Raw genomic sequence first — 21527 nt, 5'->3', positions numbered from 1 at the left:
AGCGGGGAGACTGATCACTCTCGTAAAGGCTATTCTAGGATTAGTTTCTTTCCTTTTTTCTTTTTTGGATGAGCAAACAAAACATGTTTTTCAAAGATTGAATAGGGAACTCAGTATATTTTGTAATGGAGCCAGTTTTCACATATCAAAGTCTTTAATTCATTTCCGCGCAGGACAAACTTAACCTATTCCTAAATGTGAGCATGACTATTTACTACAATTATCATTGAAGTGCTACCCGCAAAGTTAGATGTCTTGTTCGCCGACAAGCATTTCAACGACCGTCAATCAAAGAACTGCAATAAAAAACTATATCTGGAGGTAGATTAGTTTTTAATTGTTTCAAATATTTAATAGCTCTGTTGCAGCACGACGAACCCGCTTGCTTTTTTGTTTTCGCTGACTTTCATTCCTACTTTTTTTGCCTACATCGGTTACCATCCGGATATGTATCAAGGGCGGATCCGGGGGGGGGGGGGGGGGGGCAAAGGGAAGCTGAAGTCCCCCCTTCAACAGAAAAAAAACGAAACTGAAGAATTATATGCTTTTTTTATTGTTTTCCGTTGTGTTGACGGAAGAAACTCAATTAGCCCCCCCCCCCCCCTAAACTTTTGGCTGGATCCGCCCTTGTGTATATTGTGTTAGTTGGTAGATAATAATACAATACACATACCAGTGCCTTCTTAATTCATTTTAAGGGACACTACCAACACTAACACTAATACCAACGGCCATAATAACCGCAACGTATTCCTATATAGAAAAGTGCCTCCATATATCCATGAAAAAGTTAACAAACAAATTTATGCAAATCAGGCCACAGTTTTGTAGGTCTACGGTCTACTGAAGTCTACTGAGGTCCATTGAGCTTATTAATGTTTAAAAATGTTTGAAATGAAATGTTTTTCATGGATATATGGTATGCACTATACATGAATGTTATAAGTGAATTGCGGAAGAAAAACAAACGATAAATGTATCTCCGACTTTCGACTTCCTCTTGTTCAATTATTTTTTTCAATATCACTGGCTCTTAAAATTAATGAATGTTGTATTGATGTAGTATCTTCCAAATGATCGGCAATTAAGCGTCGATTATTATTTAACTGCTCAGCAAGTAATGTCATAAATAGCCACTTCTTCGTAGCATCGATAGCCATTGAGCCATTCTCTTCTGACCGGCGTCGAGTACAGCAGAGTTTCTATATAGCGTCGGAATCAATACAGGTAGGCACTTGTAACAATTTGTAATTTTCTTAAAGGAAATGATATCACCAAGTACCTTAGTTTGTTTAGTTTCACACTTGATTCAAGTTTCGGGCCCCACCGTTTTTCAGTCTTCAATTTCAAACGTTAGCCTAAGGTACAACTCTGGTGTCAATTCTCTGCTTAATTTTTCCCCTGCGATCGACGTTAAAATAATTTTACATTTCTTCTAGTTTAAGAAAAAGCTAACTTCAATCATAATGAAGTGGTTTCTCTGTGCCGTTCTTGTCGCCCTCATGGAAGTGTCGTACTCAGGTAAGGTATATAAAGCTTATCCAATACGGCACCGTTGTCGTTGCGTTTCTCAACCTTATCAGGTCTTATCAAGCTCAGTCATAATGGGTGTAGCGGCAAAAGGGTCAACTGGATCCTGAGAATGATCCCGCGCGCACGTCCTTTTCCCTTTTCACTGCAACGACGACTCCTCAGTACGCGGCGCTTGCATGCATATTATCCTGTCACTTGCCATCTAATGAAGGCACAGGTAACCCGTCTCAGAATATAAAAAACTACATTTACTTCTTACTCAGTCAATGCTCACTCTCTGCATCCGGGTTCCCTGTGTGGAGATCACAGGAAGAATATTCATAGTCTATGATCATGTAATCGAATTACCCGGTGATCAATCGCATGCGTTTGCTTCATGTCCTTTACTTACTTTATTACCATCCCCAATCTTCACTATACGTAAACAAAACTAAAGTTATGAATTTTTTTCAATCATGAGACAAGGGCTACTGGTTTATTGCCCTCACTGGGTGCCAAGGGACACCCTTTAACTAGCAATAGTTTTTTTTTATTACAATACTACTATTAATCCTTCTATACATATAGCTAAGATTGTGTACAGAGAAAATGATGCTCCTGGTGGCTGCGTATGGAAAGACGTTGTCCAAAAAGTTGGTTGCTACAGAGACGGTGGGGGAGGAGGTGGTAGTGCGAGACCTCTGACTGAAGAACTGGTCAACATCCGGGATCCTACTAACCCCGCATACGTAAAAGATCTTCATTTAATCTGGAATAATTGGCAAGGAAGCCTCAATGGGTGAGTATTCAGTATCCTTATACAGCGGTTTTCCTGTGCCGGAGTGAGAAAGTCGCTACTGTGTCCTGCAGCAAGTACACAGTACGACATGCCGTAAACTGCAAACGTGTTAATTATTATAGTTGGGGGCGCCTGCCAAACGAAAATATATCGGCAAGAATGGGTGAGGTGATCAATGGGGGCTTTGATGCTTTACATTGATCTACGTATATCATCTATCTTTGAAGGCTTGTTTGTGAATGCGCAAAGAGGGCAGCAGCAAAGGGCTACAAATTCATTGGACTGCAATTCTACGGAGAGTGTTGGAGCGGCCCTAAGTCAGAGAATTATGCTCAAGATGGAGAAGCAAGTACATGCATCCAGCAGTACTCCACGCCATGTGATGTGGACAACGAAGAACATCCGTGCGTTGGAAAGGAGTGGACCAATTATGTGTACAGAGTAAAGAGCGCAATCAAGAGCGGACACAAGAGCGCAATCAAGAGCGGACACAAGAGCGCAATCAAGAGCGGACACGAGAACGCAATCGAGAGCGGACACAAGAGCGCAATCAAGAGCGGAAGCAAGAGCGCAATCAAGAGCGGAAGCAAGAGCGGAAGCAAGAGCGGAAGCAAGAGCGGAAGCAAGAGCGGAAGCAAGAGCGGAAGCAAGAGCGGAACTGAGCAAGAGTGGAACGAGGGCGTATTACATTTGGAAATGAGCTAGTCGCAAACCAAGAAGGGCCGAAGCAAACTGGACAAACCACCAATGATCCCAAAAGTAAACATGTAGCTTTCAATCTACCGTATTTATGACCGTATGATGCAAAAGCTGATCTAAAAAAAAAAAAAAAAAAAACCACTATGGAAAATAAATAAATAGAACTGATAATCGGGATAAAATGAAATAAATGTGGCGAAACTGATGAATAATTGTAGTGAATATAATCAATGAAATAAACAAGTTTTAATCATTGATATCGCCAGACTAAATTCGACACTAAATAGAGTAGGTGCAATGTTATGTCATTGCCGCCATCTTGGTTGACGATAACAAAGCATTCCTCATTAGCTAAATCCATTTCGTGGCGACAGCAAATTGTACGATTTCGCGCATTTGATTGAGAAGCGCTGTATTATAAATAACGTGATTCATTTCAGTATTCGTGCACCCCTTCGTGAAAAAAAGTCTGCTCCGCCTCTGATTACTGTTATAGCACACTGACCACATGACCAATCAAAATCCCTCGAGATGTAAATAACAATGAAACTGCTGTTGGTTGATCTAAGTACTTGCCCAAGCTTAAGGTTACTTAAATGTTTTTTTTTAATATTATCATTTCAAAACTTTTAGGTAATAAGTGCAAATTTCTCAAAAACGCCATCAACTTTCAAAAGACCTCATGTTTACACTTTGGGCTTCCTGTTGTATGCGCCCGCATTTGATTGAGACCAGAGACCGCAAACAAAGATGGCGGACGGAGGAAGCTATTCTACGAATTCATTATTAAAGAAATGAAAGCTGAAAAAGAGCTCTGATCTTTCAAAAATATATAAATCTTAGTGTTTTTGAATATAGGTGAGACAGGAGTAAGCACTATTGCTTATACTTTCATCCATGAACTCTTTGAAATACCTTAGACGAGTGGAGGTTTTCTCAAACCATCTCACGTCGATCCGACCCAGTGGTGAAAGTCGTTCAATTCTTAGGTCTTTGAGTAGCCTTCGAGGTGAGATAAAATGTTTTATTTTACCTTCAACCCTATATAATGTAAGAAAGAAGGAAAAGACAACATTGTACCAATAGATTAGAAATATATCATGTAGAATCTGTCGGATTTCGGAAGGTTTTTTTTTGTTGAGCTGAGATACAGTAAGAGCATCAAATCTGCTAATCTTTCTAGGATATGATTATGATTTGGTGGTGATAGGAGGAGGCTCTGGAGGACTTGCTTGCTCCAAAGAAGGTAAGAGTTATAGCTGAAAGCCGATCTTGATAGCCGCCATATTGGTTGATTTTAACAGAATTTCACTTGAATTTTTACGTTACAGTATATATCACCTAACATGACAGCCTTGTCCTTCATTATTTATTTTTTTAGTGCTCATGAAAATGATTGCATATTGCCTTCATGTACATGATTCCTGTGCCATTTGCATTTAATCTATTTGCAGTTTTTTTTCTTTTCTTTTTTTTTCTTCTATAGTTGTAATACATTCAAACTACGAACAATGCTCCACAATAGAATAATAGGGAAAATACAAGTCCACAGTAGAGGGAGCAGATGGCTACGTAATTTTTCAAACTTTTCAAACTTTTCGTTCATTTAAAATAAGTCAATGACATTACCATCCTGATATTGGTACGACTACTCGTGCGACAATTGACTTCACCTCTTATTTTGCAACTATGCATGTGTTCTGCCTACTTTTATACTAATTGATGCACATGGTTGCACATTGAATAGCACAAACATTTACTAATAGGTACAGTTTGTGCCTTATTTGGTGAAACCAGATTTATGCTGATATGCATGGAACCTCTTGGTAGACATACATATACATATGCATAAATGCATGTAGATATATAATATTAAACCTAATGAAGCAAAGGAACAAGACATTTTTGATGTTACTTTTAAATTCTGCACCACATGGATGTCATGCAGTACCAGACTATAGTTTTTAACTGTGTTAATAGATAATTGTGTGGTTTCAAAAAAAATTCCATACCATACCATGGAGGAAATTTTAAAAAAGTTCCCCTCACCCCTTTGATATTTCCAATCTGCTATCATACAAACCTTATAATTTTCTTTTTCCTCTGACCCCATATCCCCTGGGAATTTTTGATTTTCTTCATTGTTGGGTATGGATATTTTCTGGAACCACCCATCTCATGAGACTGTATATGCTGTATATTTGTGAGATCTTACCTATTTTGTTTTGTTTTTTTTAAGCTGCAAGTTTTGGGAAGAAGGTAGCAGTTCTTGATTATGTGACTCCTTCCCCACAAGGTAAGTACCATTTGTTTTGATTATTCATATCCCTATTTGAAATTAATGCCATGTTTTTGATGACTCACATCATTTCATTCATAGGAACCACTTGGGGTCTTGGAGGAACTTGTGTCAATGTTGGCTGCATCCCCAAAAAGCTCATGCATCATGCATCTCTGCTAAGGGAAGCAATCAGAGTGAGTCTTTAATCTTTTTTCAAAATTGTTGAAATTATTTTAGTAAATTTTAAGAAACTTGTCTGTAGTGTTTTCCTTTTTGTATGTTTGTATTTTTCATTTATCAAACTAATTAATAATTCATGGAGAAAACACGACAGATATCATGACCGTGAAGAGTGTTGTAAATCTGATACAAAACTGTGTTTATTTGCATAAACTTTAAGTTGGATTTTCTTGGCCAAATTCACTTTAATTTTGAAAATTTTAGTGAAACACAAAGGAACTAACCTAGACATTTGATAAAGTCATATACAGTATTCGTGTCAGTGTTGTATCAGATATACAATCACTCGGCTACACCTCGTGGTTGTATATCTGATACAACAAGGCCACTCATACTGTATATATTACTTATTTTTTTTATATCTTTGTTCACTTGTGGATAAATTAAAGAATTTAATTTCTAAACATTATCATGTTCTTGAAGGATGCTAAAAAGTATGGATGGGAAACACCTGACAACATTAATTTCAACTGGTGAGTCCTGGGAACCAGCTTCATAAGAATAATTCCAGTGTTCAATATCCTGTGTTCAAAAATGATCTTACTGTATGTAACCATTACAATGGCTATAGCTTTACCATTAATTTTCACTGTTATTTGTACTGCATTAGCTGATAGTAACACCAGTCATGACACTTAAGATACTACTAGTTATGGTGTGAAAACACTGACCAGGACCACATGAACAAATTTAAGATCAAAAACTTTAGCCAACCAGAAGAGAGCAAAATCAGTATCACATTTACCTCAGGCTATCACAATCTCTCATTCCCAAGATTGCTTATAACATCTAATTTTTTCTCAGAAATCTACTAGAGGCATAATAATATTAGTTGTTGCTCCTGATTACATTATACAGTAGTTCAAGTTTGACTCTTCATTTTCACTTTTCATTGTGATTGTTTTACTTCCTTTAAATGGTACTGGTTATAGTGTGTCAATCAGTACTTAGTTAGCAATAGCTAATTTGAAGTTATAAATTATTTGTGTTTAGGGAAACTCTGGTGACAGGAGTGCAAAACCATGTGAAGTCTTTAAATTGGGGACATAGAGTTAAACTTAATGATAAGTAAGTGTCATGTAATTACTATACAGTATGTATGTAATTTGTAATGTATTTATTACTAATACAGTATGTGAATGTATCTTATGGATAGATTAATGAATGAAAGAATTAATGGATGTGTGAATGAATGGATGGAGGAACGATTGGTTGGATGAATTGATGAGTGAATGGATGAATGGATGGAGGAATGATTGGATGGATGAATTGATGAGTGAATGGATGAATGGTTGGAGGAATGATTGGATGGATGAATTGATGAGTGAATGGATAAATGGATGGAGGAATGATTGGATGGATGAATTGATGAGTGAATGGATAAATGGATGGAGGAATGATTGGATGGATGAATTGATGAGTGAATGGATGAATGGATGGAGGAATGATTGGTTGGATGAATTGATGAGGGAAATGGATGGATGGACGCATTGCATTGCCCTTCAACATATCTACCATAGACTATATTTGCAAGTCTGTCACAGCAACGTAACCTGGGAGTGCTAACTCAATTAAGTTATACTAAACAAAAGACATAATGGTTTGTTGTTCCAGAATGTATTGCTGTGACAAACCACATAGTGATATAGTCAATGAAACCCCTTTTATTAAGTTACTGCTTTTGTTTATAATCTTCTAGTATATAATTTATGGCACTTATCAATATACAAGCATCCTTGTCTTATTTTGATTTTTTTGTTATTGTATTAACTAAGTTTATTTTCTTGACAAAACAAATAATTTATAGCGCTTATCCTTCTTTGGTAATATTTTTTGAAGTCCATGTTTTATAATGATTTGTTTTAGAAAAATTAAATATTTACCTGCCTTGGGTTCACTACTGGATTCACATACAATAAAGGCAGTCAGCAAATCTGGAAAAGAGGTAGTAAGCTAATTACTGTTGTATAGATATAATGACTTGAGAGGGTTGACCAATAGTAAATATTATGGATGCATGCAAACAAGATGCAAATGAAAAACAAATAGTGTATCTACCCGATAGCCCCACTTGTAGGATTCAAAAGAATATCTCATTGAAGGCTAATTTTTAATAACAGCCATTTCAAACTTTATATGATAAGAAATGTGTCTATTGTGTCTAATATGCTGTGGAGATGTGGAGCAGTAGAGGACAAGCTTTTCTTAATTTGCATTTTGACTCTTCTACAGCTTACAGTGTTGATGTCACAGTATAGAGAGTGCAAATAGCTTTTATGTATTAAATTGTTATATAATATTTGAAATATATTGTCTGCACTGATTGGCTTGATAAAATATTTTGAGATATAAGTGCAACCGAAGTATTTTATTTTATGATTTCCGCTCCGTTTATTTTATTGTTCAGTGCATGTATTTTTTTGTTATCATTGGCTTTGTTCGTTTCATATTTTCCTTTGTTTAGTTTTCCCCGGGCTCATGTTTTTTGTACTTATGCAAATTTTTCTCTGGTTATAAGTTAACTTTCGATTGCGAAGAAACTATTGCGAAGTAACTATTGCGAAGTAATGATTGCGAAGAAACCGTTGCAAGTTAGTATTGCGTTGGATTTTGCGATAAGCTGTAATATTTCTTAACTCTCTTAGAGCCGGGACAGTTGGTAAGCAACATATAAATTTAATATATCTATTTTCTGTTTTCTTTTGCCTTTTCGAATTGCTGTTAACTTGTATTTTCTCTGTTAGTTTCACGTTTAGGTTAATAAATTTAATCAGTATGGAAAAGTCTCTGAGTTTGCTCTAAGCTGAAGTTACACCCTGTTTATATTGGAGGACACACTTGTGCAATGTCCTTCAAAAATATTTAACAATGGTTGATTGTGTCTCTGTACTGTGATTCACATGTAAACACTCTGGGAGCAGTAGAGGACTCGAAAGGCTAAAGAAACAGTGACTTGTCAATTGTTCCTAAGCTTGCTTATCTCTAACAACTCTCAGCCTAAAACTGTTCATATCACAGTACAAAAATTGGGAAAATGATCAACAATGCCTACCAAATTTGCGGCATATCTCAAGACTTTGTGGTCATTTTCAGATAGAGACATAAATGCACGTTTTATATTTCTTTGAAAATTTTGTGCAAGGATATCTCTGTTCTCTACTTAATAAAACCGTGTAACCCAGCCAATATCAGCATACAGTATTGTTTATTTATCAGGAAAAAAGTAAACATTTTTTTTGCATACTTCAGGAAATTGTGACAGCAGAAAACATTGTCATTGCTGTTGGAGGACGACCAAGATTTCCATCAGATGTATGTGAATTTTTCTGCAAGATTTCATTTTCCCTTTTCCCTTTTTTCTTGTCCATCTATCCCATTCCATCCATCTTCCATTCCTTTTATAATCATTCATTATCCCAAAAACCCATATTATACCTTTCAACCAACCATGCACTTATCCATCTGCAAGGCTTGTTATAATGGCCAATCTGTTGCTGGTCATGATCATAGGCCAAATTAGTTTAGCTTAGTCATACCTCATTTCTGGCTAAACATTACTGGCCAAGGTGATCGGCAAGACAAAGATTTGACCAGACAAGTCCTAGTTCTGGCTGGATATTATCCAAAGTACAGCTAATGTTTTAAGCAATGTTTTGATCTGTTCATTCATTCATTCATTCATTCCTTCCTTCCTTCATCTATCTATCCATCAATTCATTCAGCAATCCATTCCTTATTATGACATTTTTTATATACACTTACTTCCTTAGGTCCCTGGAGCTCTGGAACATTTCATTTCAAGTGATGACTTGTTCTCTTTAAAAAAAGAACCTGGAAAAACGTAAGGAATTGAAAATATATTAATATGAATTCAAACTTTTTAACAATATGTTTGAAATCATCTAATAGGATGCAAAAAATATAATTTAAAACTATATAATTATTTTCTTTCTCACTGTTCAAGAATTACATTTAAACAATACATTTTTGATTTTACCCCTGAATTTTGTTTTATATTTTCAGGCTAGTAATTGGAGCTTCTTGTATCCTTGAGTAGATATAAAGCTATAGACTTGAGCAATAAAAAATTCATTTAAACTGTCTCTAATTAGAGACTAATGCTATGAAGCATGTATTTTTGCCATCCAGAGTACAGCACTGTCTTAATTCAGTAACAAAAAATGCAGAATATCGTTCTAGCTATCATGGCCATATGACCTTGTTGAAGGAAGCTTAGCCCAGTAATGTGAGATGCTGGTACAGTAGGTCCTTGACTGTGTTCAGATGTGGCTTTAGAGTGTGCAGGTTTCCTTGCTGGACTGGGGTATGATTCATCAGTCATGATGAGATCTATACCCTTAAGAGGATTTGATCAGGTAACAAAGCCAGCCATTCCTTTTCTTATTTGTAGCTCATTTTTATGTTAACTTTCTTCAGGGCTGTACATCCAGGATTTCCCATCAGGGTTTGTCACTCCCAATAACCTCAAAAAAAGCACCTCTACTGTACCTCTCACTAAAAATATTTGAACTGCCTATAGGTTGCTATCAGTAGACGTTTGATCTCTGGTTTTCTAGTTTCATGTCGTAGAAATAGTCAAATACAATAGTTTGAGGACTCATTTTGACATGTTTTGACTTAAACATCCACTATTTGCCCCTCACTCAACTGCTTCTTTGCCCCCCAGTCAACTCCAAAAAGTCGTGTGATTGATAGTGAGTTAGCAATGGGAAGGTGGGTCAAAGTTACCCCGGACTGGACACACCCCTGCAGCTTTACTGCAAAACTTTTAACCACTATTTTCATTGCTATGCACTGACCGAGACAACAGTCAGGACAGGGAAATCAGGCGATTCACTGCCTTCAATTTAAAAAAAATTGTTCAGTACGTTTACATACTCTGATTGACAGCAGTGTATTGCCTAATTTCCCTGTCGCAACTGTTGTCTCTATAAGCACATAGCAATAGGCAGGTCAATTTTACTTTAAAAAAGAAATAGGAATGTGAAACCAATCTGCAAAATACTGTCTACAAAATTCAGTCTGCAAATAATGCATGGCTTTAGAATTACTAAGATTTTCTAGAAGTTCTTTTGTCTTTTTTCATTTTCTTTGTTATTTGTCTCTTTTTTCTTTCTCTCTATTTTTTGCAAATTAACGAAAATACAAAGTATTGCAAACACAGGAATCCCAACGGCTTGTAAGACATATTTCTCCCACATCTTTTTTTCGCATCTTTATTTCGCTTTTTCGTTTTCCAATCTCTAGAATTATAGAAGAAATTCCGTTTTCTTGGTTTCGGGTTTCCTTTGCTTTGGTCAGCCGAGCAGGGGACTGAACACTACAAACACCAGCAAGCTTGGTTGGTTTCTTCTTCCTCGTTTTTCGAATTGTTGTAGTATTTGTACTTCTACTGTGAGTATGAGTACCGATCGCAGAGAAAACGACCGTGAAGGGGATCAAAAATATCAAGAGATGTTAGAAGGGAGTCGTGAGAGTCTCGGGGAAGAGAGAAGAGAAAGTGTCCATTCCGATGGAGGAAGCTCAGTTCCAAGAAATCAAGATGTGCAAAATTCTGGAAATTCAGCAGAAAACACGAGTTTGAGTCCATCCGACGTTGAAAAGCATCGTAAAGGAAAGGACGATGAGTCCAAAGGTAGTAGTCATGTTAGTAAAGGGAGCTCAATTGTAGAAAAACGAAGTCGTCCTGAAAGATCACCTCCACGTTCACAGGAAAAGAAGAGGAAGACGTCTGAGTCAACTTCAGAGTCAGGAGTAAAAGGTGATGAGAAGAGAAGAAAACATCGTAAGGGAAGCGAGGAAGAGCACGAAAGTAGGAGCCAAATTTCCAGTGGAGTTAGCTCACTAAAACGAAGTTATTCTGAAAAATCATCTCATGATTTACCGGAAAAGATGAGGAAGACATCTGAGACAGCTGAAATAAAAGATGATGAAAGGAGAGAGAAACAACGCGAGAGAAGCGACGAATATCGTTATTCTAAGAAAGAAAGTTCTCATAGTTCATCAAGCTCGCGAAAACGAAGTCATTCTCCAAGTTCATCTTCAGAAAAAGAAAGGAAAACTTCAGATACACCCCGTTTTAAAATTCCTAAGAAAGAGCATAAAGCTGAGGATTTACGGGATAAACTAGACAAGAAACCGGATAGGCGAGAAGGAGAAAGAAGTTCCAGTGAGACGTCTAAGAGTAGTTCAAAAAAAGAAAGGCCCATTACCTCTTCTGCCCTTAAAGGAGAGATCAAGGATCTGCTTCGCACTGAACACCATCACCTAATGAAGGGAGGCAAGAAGGATGAGAATGGTGACATCAATGGTGTTGAGTGGTGTTATAAATACCTTGATCCAACTATCAGAGGGCACATTACTGGAGGAAGAGCCATCCTGCACCATCGTTGCAGACAGTGCAATAGAATATGTCTTCATCTACTTGGGACATATAATACTGGGAAGAGGATGTGTCTGGCTTGCGCGGCAAGGGATAGAGGATGGAGAGAGAAGGAAGTTCCCTCATGGTACTTCCATGATGAACGAGAGTGTAGTAACTGTCAAAATACAAGATATGAACGTCCATATGGATACGGTGGGTCTAACTATTATAGCTCTTATAATTATAGAAGGTATTAATTGACCACTAGTTTATAATGGTGTATATCTTATCAGTCTTTTTAAGTCTACAACAATGTTCTATAAGTAATTGGTACATGTAGAACCCTTTTGATCATAGGATTGATGGAGTTGAGATAAAGACTTTCTAGGAATGCCCAACAATGCTATTATGAGCATTACAATGGAGAAAATATATCTCCAATTATGATGGGATGTGAACCTCAGGGTTGTTGAGACATGAGGTGGCACAAATGTAGAATGTGCTATTATGTGAAAATATTTTGTATCAGTGAATAGGATTCCTTGTTTGAATCTCATTAAGTGAATGAGAAGGAATCTTAATAGCGCAGCGCACTGATTCTAAAAATAGCTAAAAGATTCGGACAAACATGTGCATTCTGTTTAACCGCTACGAGGATTATACGAACCGATTTTATTATTTTTACTTAAAGTTACAATAATAACCCATGTAAACTAAGATCAACGGCGATCAGCTGTGAAAATTATCTGCTGAAAGTAAACTTGTAAGTTTGTTTGTCCGAATTTCGCTATTGTCTTCATTTTTATGACGTCATGGTTGCGCTGCGCTATTAAACACCATGTTGTATTCAGGTGTATAATAGTAGAGAGTAGAAGTTAATATAGTTAAGTACAGAAGTGTACTTGGTATACATGTATCTCTAGCTCTCAACATAAAACATAAATATAGAAACTTTCCATCATCACGTGACTGCACCCATGTTAGATGGCAGGAACAATACAATCATTTTACATGAGAAAGAATGAAATTCCCTAAAGCAAAGGGATTTTATTGTTCTGCCATCTAACCACAGGCAGCCCAAGCTGTATCATGGGTGCCTGCACGTGATGGTGCAAAGCTCTGTACCATGCATAAATGTGCCAAGAGTTATGGCTTTTGCCACCAATAATTTTGTATACTTTTATTGACAATGCAGTATATCCTTGTTTTTAAAAGAATTGCCCTGATTTTAACATCTGTGCTGCAGACTTTACTTTAAATTTTGAAGTAGTGTTTGGTTGGCATGGCAACTCATCGGTGTTACAAAAATTTTAAAAAAGTACAAAAAAATCTGATGTAGAAAGTCATTTGCTTACCTCAGTGTTCATAGCTCAGTTAAACTGTCATGAAAAAATTCAGGTTCAAACTTTGAACGTTTTGCTTGGCAGTATAAAATAAATAGGAATCGTATATATAGCAATGTAGATAAATAATATGTGAACTGAGTGCTATGTAGCATGTGCTTGCCACATTTAAAGCTAATAAAGGACTGGCCAGGTTCAAATAGGACAGAGTAAGGAGTATATTTGACCAACATTGATATAAACAGCCAATACTCCATTTTACAGTTCTGTTCAGTAACCACGAATAATAGTTCCTAGCCGAGGCTGGAGCTTCCGTGCATAGCAAAACTACAGTTTATCATGGTAACCCCAGCCTCGGCTATGAACTATTATTCGTGGTCACTGAATGGAACTGTAAAATGGAGTATTGAAGGAGCAGTCTCTTATTTGTTTAGAAAGTGGCTTACATACATTTTAGAAGACAGAAAATGGATATGTTGTGCAAAGTCTTACCAATGGGTTGATATAGAGAGCAAGCACACCCTTTCTTTTCTATTGTTTAGTTAAGAGCTATTTAGCACCAAATAGCTAGAATTGTTTCACAGGTTAAGTGTTATTTAGCATTCTACTTCTAACGTAGGTAATTTCTTTTCTTTTGCTAGTCATTTTGCCTACTACAATGTTTTGCTTTTGAAACACAGATTTGCTTCACAACGGAAATCTTAGTGTATTAAATTTGCAGAGTACTGTGGTAGTGCTAATAAAATAGGGGATGTAGTGAACAAATATTATCATGACAATAGATAGATAAAAAGATTTCAATTAGAAGTTCGTTAGATCAATTTCCACCATGTTGGGTAGCAAAAAAATATGACAAAGATAGTACCAGTAACTTGTCATAAAAAGATGAAAAACTTCTTTGGAAGCAAAAGGAGGGTGCCAATGGGGGTACCCAATTGTCAGTTACATGTAACTACTAATGTTGTGGCCGAATGTCAGTAAACTGTAATAGTTTTACGGAGCACTTGCGATAATATTAACTAAAATGGATATACGTTAACTGTTAACTACTAATTTTAGGTATTTATCAGTTAACTACTATTGTAGTTGACCAAATTGGAAACCAGGGCCCGGTTGTACGAAGCCTGGATAGCGCTATCCAACGGATAAATCTTATCCAGTGAAAAAATGTATTGGATAAAAGCATTGACTTATCCACTGGATAAGGATTTATCCGCCCAGCTGTATGCATACTGAATTTGTATTCCAGTATAAAAAAGTATTTTATTTCTATCTTTATTTGAATATCTTTTCTAACCAACATGGTGGAAATAATCAATCGATAGTGACGCATTCGTTTAGTCACTTTATATAATTAATATATAATACGAGTTATCGTTAGAACGTGTTGATTTGTATAGTCTTCTCTAGAGTACAGACGATAAAAGTTTTTGTAGTTATGATGATATAAATTATGTTTTAAAACAGTTAGTCCAAATTTATGATTATGCATATTACATCGTCACCTTGAAGTTTCAACTTCGAGTTAACGATGAGCTTGGACGTAATGTTTTCCCATTTCAGACCATTTGTCATTCCTAGAGTATCATTTTTGTTTAACGGTTGGGCATGAGAAGACAAGAATATGGAATCATACGATTCAAACAAAGAATCCTCTTCTCAAGAGAATGACACATGGTCTTGAATGAGAACACATTATGCACTAGGTAAACAAGGTATATTGGTATTTTGCAAGTTTCCTAACTTCATTTGAGTAGTTAGTTATAGTCTTTCTTTTGTATTGTACTTATAAAGTTAGCCCTAATGGGTTTTGTTGAAAAAGAGATTTAGCAATAAAACGTGAAAATGAAATAATATGTTTGTCTCTCTGTCTCGAAATTAAAAGCTTTATCTAAAAGGCAATATCTATAGGTCGTTGCATAATGGCGCCATTTAACTACCACTACCAAAATTCTCCGCGAATTTTCTTTCTTATTCGAATTTTTATTTCCTCTTGAGAGAGTGTGCAGAGATTCTGGAAGTTGTAGTTAATGACGCCTTAATTTGTACTCTGTGGGAAGTCCTTGCCAGATATGTACATATGGTATACTTTCCTTGGCAAATCTTGCTAAACAAAAACACCCTAATATTTAAAGACGGATCTAACATAAGAGAAAGAGGAAAAGAAAGAAAGATGTCTTGTGCATGTTCGTGCCCATTGAGAAGCACCCTAAATTGAAGTGAAGGCTTACAGCATGCATGCTAAAGTTCTAGTAACTATTGTATTATGTAAGATGTACTAAATACATGGCTATTATACAATCCTACCATCTATGGTCCTTCTATTGCAGAACTGTCAAGTGTGACATTGTAGGCAGGCGTCTTCTGTAAAATTTTAAACTCAACGCTGTTCTTTTCCGATCCGAAACACATTCAGCCATTGATTAATGGCTTTAACCATTCAAGAAGAGTAAACCTAGACAAGTGTTTCAAAGATCTTTTTTTTTTCAGCAAATGGCCGAACTTGTAGTTGAATACATGGGAAGACATGGAACTCGTTTCATTAGACAGTGTGTACCAGTGCGAGTGGACAAGACAAGCGAAGGGAAACTTAATGTTACTTGGAAAAATGTTTCAACTGGAGAGGAGAATGAAGAAGAGTTTGATACTGTTTTAGTGGCTATTGGTGAGTTGAAGGCTTGCCAGGACCCTTGTAACTTTTTTGAAAAGTGTTGGAGAAGAGTTTGCTGTGTTTGCTTGACATGCCTGCTTCCTGTTTGCCTGCCTGCCTGTCTCCTAGCCTCCTTGCCTGTTTGTCTCCTTGCCTACTTGCTTGTGTGCTTACCTGCCTGCTTGCCCGTTTGCCTGCTTGCTTGTCTCCTTGCCTGCTTGCTTGTTGCCTGAATGCCAGTCTGCCTGCCTGTTTTTCTGACTGCTTGCTTCCACAACATCATCTGGATAATTCAAATGAAAGGGGTTGACTTTTTGTTATTTCCAGGAAGAGATCCCTTGACATCTAACCTTTGCCTTGAAAAAGCTGGTGTAGAAGTTAATCCAGCAACAAGATTCGTGATAGGAAAGAACGATGAACAAACCTCTGTACCAAACATCTATGCAATAGGAGATGTTCTGCAGGTTAGACTACTTTAGTAGAATATTCCACTGGTATGGGTATTGCTGGTTAATCATTCCCAAGAGAAAGACGCGGTGGCCATGTTGGATGGTATAACAATGACGAGACTAATGACGAATCTTTGTTAAATTCATCGAACATGGGGCCGTGAAAACCATCATTGGGTGGCCCTTAGTGGCATGTGCTACCAAGGCGCTGTCTCTCACCACTGTAGATCAAGCTTGGGGTCGCTGGTTTTACTTCGGATTCTTTGGTTCCTCTTCTCCCGTAAGAATCAGCATTTGAGTTGGTTGTGTGTGTTGAGCGAACATCACGGAAGACGGAAGAGCCACTCAACGGAAATTATGTTTTTAGAATATTTTCCATGATGGTGAGCCATTAAAAGTGTTCCATATGTAATTCATGTAATTCTTTTTTCTATAGGACCGTCTAGAATTAACACCCGTTGCTATAATGGCAGGAAAACTGTTGGCAAGGAGATTGTTTGGTGGATCTCAGATACCGATGGACTACCATAATGTAACGGAAAAAAAATTTTTTTTTGACAAACATTTTCTAAGTTGGGAAAAAGTGTAAAGTGGCTAAAAAGTTCATTTTACCTTCGCTGTCTCAAGGATACCCACTTTGCTTTATAGCCTCAGGAAAATTGCGCTGGTATTGAGTGAGAGGCCCTAAGGACTTTCCCTCTTACTGCAGTTTTCTATGTATTGTGAACTCAGATATTTCAACGGCTTATTGTGAAATTGTTTTGTTATTGCTGCCATTCAAGAACATAAAAGGTACCGACTGATTATTTTTGATTGACGGCAGCGAAAAACCAAATTTAGGCGTGCAGCTTGTAACTACCGAGTTCACAGAATATTGAAAATCGCAGTAAGAATTTTCTTAAAAGAGAAACATCGTCTACATAGTGGTTTAAGTATTGGAGATCCCCTAGTTCCTAACCGGTTTTACGTTGCTAGGTAACCAAGTTTAAATTTTTTCACTTTTCTTCTACCCAATCCGAGGATTTTTAGGACTACGATAATGCCTTTTGTATGCAATGGCCAATTACTGTAAACCATCAAATTGATCTGTCCAGGTATTGATGTGCTTGGTTTGTGTTATTAGGTCGCAACTACAGTGTTTACTCCACTGGAGTACAGCAAGGTTGGTTTTTCGGAGGAAGAAGCTATCAAAGAACACGGAGAAGACAACCTTGAGGTGAGAATCATTTCACATGACGCTGATCACGTGACTCATACCTTTTCCAGCTTCACCTTCACAACAAACTTTCCCAGCTTTCTTACAAAAAAACGAATTTAGAAAGCTGAGAAAGGTCTGAGTACGAGAATAAAAAGGGAGGTATTCATTTGACCTTTCTATTCTATTACAAATGTGATTACACTCTTAGGTGGATAACATAGACGTCGTCTTGGGTGTTATTTTTTCTCCATTTCAGATCACGTGTCATTTCCTTGAGAATAAGATTCTTTATTTGAGTTGTATCCTTCAGTATTCATGTGTCTTCTCGTGCGCAACAGTTAAACAAAGAATTGATACACACGTGGTCTGAAATGGCAAAACTTAACGCCTAAAGGCGCGATAAACCGAAGCAATTTTCTCTGCAACTTGTCTCGCAACAAGGTTCGAAGCAATCGTTGCCAAAAATAGAAACGAGTTCTATTTGGTGCAACAATTGCTGCAACTTGTCTTGCTGTAGGCTATACGCTGCAATGCTCCATGCAACTTGTGTCGCAACGTCGTTGCGAGAAATTAAAATTGCAGAGATAATTGCTCCGCGTAATCGCGCCTCAAGATGAAGAGATCTATCTTCTCAGCTGAGGGGTCTTCGTTTTTAGTTACTAGCATGAATGACCTCTCTAATGATCTTTCTATACAGGTGTACCATGCGTTCTACAAACCATTAGAGTTTACTGTGGCCGAGCGCAGCGAAGACGTAGGATACATTAAGGTAAATAAACTACATTTGAGATAAGCATAGCATTTAAAGTGTTGCGCCATTTGTGTGAAAAATCGACTTCCGGGTCTAAATTAAAAGTGGTTCTAAAATTTTCTTTACTTTTTTCCGCGCAACAGACTCAGTTTTTTAAAATAATATAAATATTGTTTCACGTTGAGAAGGTTATATCAATGGTTTTTATTTTCACCTTACTTTTTTTTCGAGAAATGGACTTGTAAATATGTCACGAGCTTGAATGCTCTCATTATGTAATTAGCATATCTCGTGTTGCATGAGTAGACTTGAGAATGTGTGCAGAATTCATTGCAGTTATATTTAGACTTCAGAACACTAATATTTGAATGTATTGCTGTCGGCAAACAGGGTTAGAGTTTACTAAATAATGAACTAGGTCGTTACTTAACTCCGCAACGAAGTTTGCGTGCTGCTGCTTTATGAGAGTATTACAAACCTTTTGAATAAAGAGCTCGGTAAGGACTATGATTTCACTTTTGCTTCAGGCTGTTTGTCTCAGGGAAGGCGAACAGAAGGTCTTGGGGCTTCATTATCTTGGTCCAAATGCCGGTGAAGTCATGCAGGGGTTTTCTACTGCTATGCGGTGAGTTAAGTCTAATTATATGTGATGAAATATTTTCTATGTCGTTACTTCGACGAAGAGTCGGTATGCAAGGCTCACGAAGAGACAGAGGCAACACAGGATGCCCGCGCGTGAGAACGGCGTTCCACAGGAACCCCGGCCAAGAAATACACCATAAACGCCAGAAACGAAAAGAAACTGGGACACCACAGGAAGCCCGCCATAAAAGATTTAAAAAGAAAAAACCGAAAACAAACACTCAAATTAAAAGGGGTCCTACAAAAAGCGAAGAAGCCTATGCAATTAGATAAGCCCCTTGACGCTCTCAAGATTGAAAGCAATATGAATGTTTTTTTGTGTTTTGGGATTTCAGGTGCGGGTTGACAGGCGACCAACTGTTATCAACTGTAGGTATACATCCCACATGTGCTGAAGAAATCGTCAAAATACATATAACCAAGCGATCTGGTGAAGACCCAATGGCCACGGGATGCTGAGGTTAAGCCCATTCTTACTGCGCATGCTCTAGACCCAGGCTATCCTTCTTCAAACTAGGAAGAGAGATACTGGGTTTTCTGCGCGGTGAGAATGGTTGTCATTATCATTAATTAATTATAAGTATTATTGATATCTTCAGTATGACGTAGGGCTGCTAAACTGATCATTGTCAGTGTGGTCTTTCTGATGTAGAAGGTATTTAGCAAAATAAGGTATTTCCTTAAAACCGTTTCTATAACTCCAGACATAGATCACGAAGGCGTTTTTCGACTATTTTTTAATATTGACTCCTTTTGATCTCAAAATAATGTTATCTATGATATTAATTAATAAAATCAGTGAAACTTAAGATGCTAGCACACTGTAGAGCCGATGGTATAGGAACACCGCGATATCTCTCGTCTCCTAGCTCTCCTCTCTTCACTACTCGTTTCTCTCCTCTTTGTTTCTACTTAACATCAGCTATCGGGTTTTTATTTCAATCCAATTATCGATGCATTACTAGGTTGCGCGCTCTGTTTTTATCTACTTGCTCCCTTTTAAAAATATCTATAAATATTTTCTTGAGAGCGTTTCTAATCATCATGTTCCTTATCCCGTAGACAAGAGGGTTTAGCGCTGCGCTTGCGCAAACGACGAACGTTGGCCACAGCCAATCACCTGCCTCGTGCACGTGACACACTTGGTGGCCAGACAGCGCAAGCGCAGCAAATCCAAACAAAGGCGTGTACACCACAGTGAACAGACCTAGTATCATCGCCATAGTAATAGTAGTTTTCTTGTTCTTAAGTGTGTAATAAGCAACGTTGAGACCACTCGTTACTGGACAAACAGCTTGTTTCTGAGCTACTTTCAAGATCTTAAAGTAACAGTAAACTGTGATGACGAGTGGAATACTCAGCGCTATCACGATACTTCCAAATATGATTTGTTCCAAATGCTCTTGAAGAAAAACCAAACGAGGAGATGGCGTTACAACTGCAAAAGTCCACGTGCCAATCAATATACAGACGGACTTGCGTTGCGTGACAAGTTCTTTGTAACGTAAAGGAAAGACTATTGCAATATATCTGTCAACGCTGACTGTAGATAGGGTCAGAGTTGTGTTGATCAATACGACTCCAAGGAAGAAAAATAGAAAGCTCTCTAGACGTTCGTGCTCTTCTTCATGCCGCAGTAGCGTTGCCATAGCAATAGAGAGTGGGCTGACCAGAAGCCCTGTGATCAAATCGGATAAACACAATGACACTATAAGGTTGTTAGAGACGTTTCGTAAGGACTTGTTTTTATGGACTGCCCAGAGTATAGAGGCATTGCCAACAACAGCTAGAATACTAGACAGTGCAGTTAGAGAGACTAAGATTAGAAAGGGTACAGAACGCAGAGTCTCAATGCATGTGCCATAGTCTTGGGATGAAGTAGTTGGTGCTACGGTCCAAGTAGGAAGCTCAAAGGTAGAATTGTTCATGGCTAACCAAGCCGACAAGAAAAGTCAAATCAGCCAAGAATTCTGAAAAGGAATTAAAATGTGAAATGATTAAAAATTATATAGTTTACCGATAAGCAATGTTTTTTTTTGGAGCGGAAAGTAGAGCGGATTTCGTATAAGTGGGAAACATACGGCACTGAATTACAGCACGTACACGGAAGGACATGCGGCATGCAACATTGAAATGGCTTTTCATTATTGATTCCCATTAATTCATCCAATCAAGAGGTGTAGTTACGGCAACGGTGTAGGACGTTACATATAGAATACGGCTTCGGTATCGTTTCCCATTCATACAAAGACCGCTCTGTCAATACAGCATACTTCTTTTTGAATTCAGGCTTCCAAAAGTTCTCCTTTCAACGTACTTACTTTACGTTTTATCTTGTACTTTGAGTTTTTAAACATCTGAACTCGATCGTTCTCATTCCCCTTGCATTTTCCAAGTTTAGCTTGTTTCTTCTTCACGACTGATCCGATATCCTGTGTTTCAAAGCCAAGAATAGTATGAAAATAAGGTGCATAGTTCTCAGTTGAACATGCGCTTGCATATTCTCACGAGGTTTCATTGTAAGCCATCCGGGACGTTTTCTCTTATATCGGGGAAACTTTATACATTTGATCTCTAA

General features: G+C 37.5%; 3 protein-coding genes across 4 annotated transcripts; 2 read left to right on the top strand and 1 right to left on the bottom strand.

Annotated features, from left to right (window-relative positions):
* The first annotated feature begins 646 nt into the window (after positions 1-646).
* LOC116308307 (uncharacterized) lies at positions 647-3265 on the top strand. Its single transcript, XM_031718696.2, has 4 exons — positions 647-1227; positions 1440-1521; positions 2101-2311; positions 2539-3265. The coding sequence occupies exons 2-4, from the start codon at positions 1467-1469 to the stop codon at positions 3014-3016; spliced, it is 744 nt and encodes a 247-aa protein (XP_031574556.2). The 5' UTR covers positions 647-1227; positions 1440-1466; the 3' UTR covers positions 3017-3265.
* A 491-nt stretch (positions 3266-3756) lies between these two features.
* Positions 3757-20972, top strand: LOC116308308 (thioredoxin reductase 2, mitochondrial). Of its 2 annotated transcripts, XM_031718698.2 has the most exons (18): positions 3757-4019; positions 4194-4256; positions 5250-5306; positions 5391-5485; positions 5955-6004; positions 6525-6599; positions 7398-7476; positions 8781-8843; positions 9302-9372; positions 9555-9574; positions 9816-9907; positions 15750-15924; positions 16237-16373; positions 16795-16890; positions 17482-17574; positions 18254-18325; positions 18835-18932; positions 19285-20972. In XM_031718698.2, the coding sequence occupies exons 1-18, from the start codon at positions 3908-3910 to the stop codon at positions 19412-19414; spliced, it is 1578 nt and encodes a 525-aa protein (XP_031574558.2). In that variant the 5' UTR covers positions 3757-3907; the 3' UTR covers positions 19415-20972. The 2 variants fall into 2 exon arrangements, with proteins under 2 accessions (XP_031574558.2, XP_031574557.1); XM_031718697.2 differs by lacking the exons at positions 15750-15924; positions 16237-16373; positions 16795-16890; ... (2 more) ...; positions 18835-18932; positions 19285-20972 and adding an exon at positions 10800-15113.
* Positions 19897-20877, bottom strand: LOC116308309 (histamine H2 receptor). The gene has a single exon (XM_031718700.2). The coding sequence runs from the start codon at positions 20875-20877 to the stop codon at positions 19897-19899; it is 981 nt and encodes a 326-aa protein (XP_031574560.1).
* Positions 20973-21527: the final 555 nt, after the last annotated feature.

This window comes from Actinia tenebrosa, unplaced genomic scaffold, assembly GCF_029948245.1.
Source record: "Actinia tenebrosa isolate PJP-AT-01 unplaced genomic scaffold, QUT_ActTen_1.0 PGA_scaffold0__85_contigs__length_37466705, whole genome shotgun sequence".
NCBI classification, from domain to species: domain Eukaryota; kingdom Metazoa; phylum Cnidaria; class Anthozoa; order Actiniaria; family Actiniidae; genus Actinia; species Actinia tenebrosa.
Note: the sequence above shows the minus strand (reverse complement) of the source record. Positions and strands in the feature narration are given on the sequence as shown.

Excerpts from the sequence above, each read along its gene's own strand:
- LOC116308307 (XM_031718696.2), top strand. The coding sequence starts at position 1,467 with ATGAAGTGGTTTCTCTGTGCCGTTCTTGTCGCCCTCATGGAAGTGTCG. Across the intron at positions 1,522-2,100 it reads CATGGAAGTGTCGTACTCAG|CTAAGATTGTGTACAGAGAA; the intron begins GTAAGGTATATA and ends CTATACATATAG. Across the intron at positions 2,312-2,538 it reads TGGCAAGGAAGCCTCAATGG|GCTTGTTTGTGAATGCGCAA; the intron begins GTGAGTATTCAG and ends CTATCTTTGAAG.
- LOC116308308 (XM_031718697.2), top strand. The coding sequence starts at position 3,908 with ATGAACTCTTTGAAATACCTTAGACGAGTGGAGGTTTTCTCAAACCAT. Across the intron at positions 6,005-6,524 it reads GACAACATTAATTTCAACTG|GGAAACTCTGGTGACAGGAG; the intron begins GTGAGTCCTGGG and ends ATTTGTGTTTAG. Across the intron at positions 7,477-8,780 it reads TCAGCAAATCTGGAAAAGAG|GAAATTGTGACAGCAGAAAA; the intron begins GTAGTAAGCTAA and ends TGCATACTTCAG.
- LOC116308309 (XM_031718700.2), bottom strand. The coding sequence starts at position 20,877 with ATGAACAATTCTACCTTTGAGCTTCCTACTTGGACCGTAGCACCAACT.